This window comes from Eucyclogobius newberryi, unplaced genomic scaffold (genome assembly GCF_026437365.1).
Source record: "Eucyclogobius newberryi isolate DKJ021-1_F unplaced genomic scaffold, fEucNew1.0.hap1 SCAF_17, whole genome shotgun sequence".
NCBI lineage: Eukaryota > Metazoa > Chordata > Actinopteri > Gobiiformes > Gobiidae > Eucyclogobius > Eucyclogobius newberryi.
Window position 1 is genome coordinate 14718145 of NW_027315801.1, and position 5993 is coordinate 14724137.

Consider the following 5993-nt stretch of genomic DNA (forward strand, 5'->3'; position numbering starts at 1 on the left):
CATAAGTTTAAAATAATTAACAGTAGATAAAAGTACAGACATTTCATATAAATTACATCAATTTAAAATAATTAACAGTAGATAAAAGTGCATTTAACCCAAGATTGACCACCCTGAGACGGTGGTCAATCTGAACTCTGTGTGTTATTTGTGGACGTGGTTTGAGAGCCAGTCCAGACCCTCAGCGAGACCGGCTCCAGAGACTGCACACGACGCCTGAACCAACCACTGGAACAAGAGAGAGAAGAGATGAAGGACTAGACCAGGACTAAATGTGGACTAAACTGGACTAAAGCAGGATTAAAGCAGGCCTAAAGCAGGACTAAAGCAGGATTAAAGCAGGATTAAAGCAGGTCTAAAGCAGGTCTAAAGCAGGATTAAAGCAGGATTAAAGCAGGACTAAAGCAGGACTAAAGCAGGATTAAAGCAGGTCTAAAGCAGGTCTAAATCAGGACTAAAGCGGGACTGAAGCGGGTCTGAAGCGGGACTAAAGCAGGACTAAAGTAGGTCTAAAGTAGGACTAAACTGGACCAAAGCAGGACTAAAGCATGTCTAAAGCAGGACTAAAGCAGGACACGTCTGAAGCGGGTCTGAAGCGGGACTAAAGCAGGACTAAGGCAGGACTGCCTTAGACTAAAGCAGGTCTAAGGCAGGACCAAAACAGGACTAAAGCAGGACTAAAGCGGGTCTAAAGCGGGACAAAAGCGGGACTAAAGCAGGACTAAAGCAGGACTAAAGCAGGACTAAAACAGGACGTAAGCGGGTCTAAAACGGGACTAAAGCAGGTCTAAAACGGGACTAATGCAGGACTCACGGGGTTGGAGATAGCTGATAGGCCGAGGGCGTCTGTGATGTCAGCTGTCGTCATGGCGTGGGGCAGATCCTGTTTATTGGCAAAGATCAGTAAGGCCACGCCCCTCAGCTCATCCTCCTGTAACTGATGGAGAATCACAAATAAGTTTGACATAAAAACAACTCGCAAATCACAAATAACTATTCAATATAATGTAAGACAAGTTCAGTTCGTACCCAACACAAGTTATTATGTTGGCTATAAACTTTTCAGCTTTTAGTTCATAAAGACACATTCATGGCAGCGTTTCACTGTAGCAAGCAGACGATTTAGTTAAAGAGTGTTTTGTTAAAGAAAAACAGAAAAAATAACATGACATTGTTGTTTGTTGAGGCCTTTGTGCATTTGCCTGAATCTGATTTTTACAGAAGGGACTCAGTACTTATAGCACTGTGGGCGGAGCCAGGTGAAAATGAATAAAGAACTCAGACTAAGATAATTACAGAACACAACAATACCATGGCTAAAGGACGAATAACTGAATAAATACTTCAAACAAATCCATGTTATACCATTCTTTGTAGTTCCTCTGCTGCGTCTTTGATTCTCTCTGGGTCGTTACTGTCCACCACAAAAATCAGCCCCTGAAAACAACATTAAATTACATTATAAACATTTTGTACAGCCTTAATAAGATGTAGTAGTAATAGCAATGGTAGTAGTAGTAGTAGTAGTAGTAGTAGTAGTAGTAGTAGTAGTAGTAGTAGTAGTTTGTTTTCTTCCCGAAACAAGAAGGAGCCGTCTCGTCAGGTCTATCTCTACACTCCCTCTTGCACGCAGGTCTAGTAGTAGTAGTGGAAGTAGTATTTACCTGTGTATTGGTGAAGTAGTGCCTCCACAAGGGTCTGATGATGGTCTGCCCCCCCACGTCCCAAACCGTGAAGCTGATGTTCCTGTACTCCACCGTCTCCACATTAAAACCTGCACAACAACAACAAATGTATCCATCAAAATGTTCATTATCTTCAACACTTCATCCATTGAATTGATAAGGCCTGGGACTTTTATCCTTTGAAAATATCAGATTTGGTGCTTGTTTCTTGTTTTATCTCTGAATTTGGGCTCAATAAAAGTTATAAATCAGATGTTAGGTGTTAGGACAAATGAGAGATTACACAGACTAATCTAATGTGTGACAGTAAACCACTACTAGATAAAACAGCCCCATTTGAATAAGCGAATAATAAATAACTATTTATACAGGATTCTACTAGTGGTGGGCCGTCAGGACCAGCAAGGCCTTCTCTGCTAGCCTACACATAATCAGAATATAATTTTAAAATATATATATTTTCCCACAAATATTCATTAAATTAAGAGTAAGAGTTATACTCTTCATTTCATGGCTTTCCTCTGTGTTGCACTGCTTCTGCCCCAGGTTGTTGTTGTTGTTGTTTTATGGCAGTCGACAGCCGAGTGTCGCATCACCGCCAGACCCCATTCCACAGACTCCGTCGCAGTCCTAAAAGTCGTTCTTCCACTGCCCCAGGTTGAGATTTGGAGGTCTTTATGTTAGATCTTTTATCCAATCATATTCAGCCATCATGTGTTGCCAGGGATCTGAAATCTGCCCTCAGGCCTTCAGACTCAACAGAGCTGGTGCTTGTAGCTTATAGTGAATGGAAATGAAAAGGATGTGTCAATCAGCTTTAGAGTTGGCTCTTGTACGCCTGCTGCTGTTACACAGGAACCAGCAGCAGGTGCATCACGTGCACGTCTTTTGATTGGATCACCAATATTAAGAAGCAGGTCCTATGGGCGGGGCTATGGAACCTCAGACACTCTGAATGAGGAAACTGGATTTGACAGACACATGAATCCGCTGTTTAATAAAGCTGTTTTTTCAACCCACAATGTGGAAGGAGGAAAATATATCGATTTGGTCGAGGATATAATTATAACACCTTTCTCAAAACGAACTTTTCAAGAAAAGTTAAACATTGTAAGGAGAGGTGTCCGACACCGACACTGCAAAAGCTGTTACAGGCGGATTCGTTCCCCACTTTCAAGTTCCAACGCGGACATCGGCGCAGACAATGTGCGGGGAACGGTGTGGAGAACGGCGCAGAGAACGGTGTGGAGAACGGCGCGGACAATGGCGCAAACAACACGTTGACTCATATCGAGTTTGAGCAGAAACACGTCTGTGATATGAACATTTCACATCAGAAATCACATCAAAAGTCCATGTTCCTGTTCCTGCTGCTGCATGAATATGGACTCAGTCTTTCACCTGCTGTACATTTGTGCAAAAGTCTCCACAACTATTACTAGGCTGTAAAAAAGCTATTTATTTCTTATATTTTTTATTGTTTTATTTTGTACATAATATTTGGCCCACGATTTGACAAAAGAGAACTACAGATAACTACAGATGACTACAGATGACTACAGATGACTACAGATGACTACAGATGACTACAGAGAACTACAGATGACTACAGAGAACTACAGATGACTACAGATGACTACTACGGATGACTACTACAGATGACTACTACAGATGACTACAGATGACTACTACAGATGACTACTACAGATGACTACTACAGATGACTACTACAGATGACTACAGATAACTACAGATGACTACGACAGATGACTACAGATGACTACAGATGACTACAGAGAACTACAGATAACTACTACAGATGACTACTACAGATGACTACTACAGATGACTACTACAGATGACTACAGATAACTACAGATGACTACGACAGATGACTACAGATGACTACAGATGACTACAGAGAACTACAGATAACTACTACAGATAACTACTACAGATGACTACTACAGATGACTACTACAGATGACTACTACAGATGACTACTACAAATGACTACAGATAACTACTACAGATGACTACTACAGATGACTACTACAGATGACTACTACAGATGACTACAGATAACTACTACAGATGACTACAGATGACTACAGATGACTACTACAGATGACTACAGATGACTACAGATGACTACTACAGATAACTACAGATGACTACAGATAACTACTACAGATAACTACTACAGATGACTACAGAGAACTACAGATGACTACAGATGACTACAGATGACTACAGATGACTACAGAGAACTACAGAGAACTACAGATAACTACAGATGAGCCATGGCATCATCATGATGGTAATATGATGGTGATAAGAGGTGGATTCATTCGGATAGGACTGTGTACTGAAGGCCCAAGCCCCAGACCCACGGCCCGCCACTGCATTCTACTGACCGATAGTGGGGATGGTAGTGACCACTTCATTCAGCTTCATTCTGTACAAAATGGTGGTTTTCCCTGCAGCGTCCAAACCCACTGAAACACAAACATTTATATACATTTATACACAGTTCATAAACATATATTCTTCTATAAGTGAAAGAGACTGACCAAACATAGTAACTCAAGAAGTTGAAGGGTCATAGTAGTTTTGTAGCAGTAGTAGTAGTAGTAGTAGTAGTAGTAGTAGTAGTAGTAGTAGTAGTAGTAGTAACAATAAGTTGGAAGTTGCTGCTATTGTAATTCCCTTGTTTGTCTGTTGTATCCCTGTTGTGTCACAAGGGGGCGTTGTGGATGTCTTAACTTGTACTCAGTCTGGAGGAAATCAAATACATGCACTTGAACAGCAGAGGGCGCTGTGACTCTGGTCTTCACTTGTGGCGTGTTCATGTGGGAGAAGTTCGGGGCTTTACAGTTTTATTACAGCCAAATTATGTGTAAAAGTAGTAATTAGGCCTCTCAAGTCAAATATATTGTGGTGAAAACAAAAGTGACTCAACTAAAACAATAACGCTTTTGCTCTTTATATATTTAGAACCGAAATTTCAAAGTCACAGATCAAAGCCATTTGAAACTGGAAATTACGTTAGTAATTGTATAAGCGTGAACTAAACACATAGAACATGCCATGTGCTCAGGACATAGAAATACTTCAAAAAGACTTAAACAATGAGAGTTCTTGATCAAAACCCTATTTTTAAACGTCCTCGTGTGACGTCACCTTTATCACGGTCAAATTTAGTAAACATCTGATATTTACGGGCATCTCGTGTTCTAAACGACTAATCGATTAATCTAAAGAATAATCTTAACAAAAATAATGAGTAGTTCAGCCCTACTGTGAAATAAAACGCAGAGAATGATTCTAAAACAATCAAAATAAAAGTTGATTTCATAATATAACATTACCTAACTAAAGTAACTTAAATGAGCCCAATACAACTAAATCATAAAATGACTCAATAATATCAGATAATACTGACCCATGAGGATGCGGACTGGAGTTTTGGAGATAAACTTGTTAAAAATCTGAGAGAGGATCGCGCCCATAGCGTTCACTTCAGGTCTTCAAAATGATCCACGAAAACCCTCCAAAACGCTCCTTCGTCTGTGTCGTACGCGGTGCTCGTGTCGTTCTTCTTGTGCGTAAAGTCCGTCTGAACCGTGTGTTTTATACCAGAGCTGAGAGCGCGAGAGCGGCTGTTTTTGGACATGTCAGTTCACTCCACGTGGAACAAAACGTAAACACACCTGTAACCGGAAACCACATGCTGGACCGTCACAATAAAAGCGCCCGGTTTGTGACAGTAAAACTAAAGAATCCAAACGTTACAATAACATGTTATCATAATCATTTTAACATTTAAGTTAAAAAAGATCATAACAGAAGTAATAAATGATAAAGATGGAAAACATGTAGTTTTGTGCCAGTTTTGTTTCCTTTGGAATGGCCTAGTAAAAAAGTAATAAAAGTAATAATAAAAAAAGGACAAAACATCTCAATTCAAAATGTTTGTGACTTGTCCCCACCTGAATATAAAACTATGAACAGTTTAGAAAGTTGTGTCATGTGAAGGCAACCACAAATGACGCATAAAAATATCATCACTTTAGGTATGTTATGGAAAAGAACAACATTTCTACTACCACGTTAATAATAATCAAAGCATTTAGTAAAAGAACATTTAAATGGTTTCAATTGGAATAAGTGGTTTACAAATCTATTTATTAGATTCCATTAAAGGTGCCATAACATGCTTTTTTTCACGTTTCGTAGTCAATCCTAAGTGTATAATTGATAATAATAAGTGTAGTGCGATATCATTAATGAATTTTTGGGCCTCTT

At 39.6% G+C, this 5993-nt stretch overlaps 1 protein-coding gene across 1 annotated transcript; it reads right to left on the reverse strand.

Annotated features, from left to right (window-relative positions):
- On the reverse strand, positions 1-5436 carry LOC140362413 (ADP-ribosylation factor 4-like). Its single transcript, XM_072448518.1, has 6 exons — positions 5131-5436; positions 4103-4183; positions 1665-1774; positions 1366-1437; positions 815-937; positions 1-228 (listed from the first exon to the last, which is right to left on the reverse strand). The coding sequence occupies exons 1-6, from the start codon at positions 5195-5197 to the stop codon at positions 145-147; spliced, it is 537 nt and encodes a 178-aa protein (XP_072304619.1). The 5' UTR covers positions 5198-5436; the 3' UTR covers positions 1-144.
- Between the last annotated feature and the right edge of the window lie 557 nt (positions 5437-5993).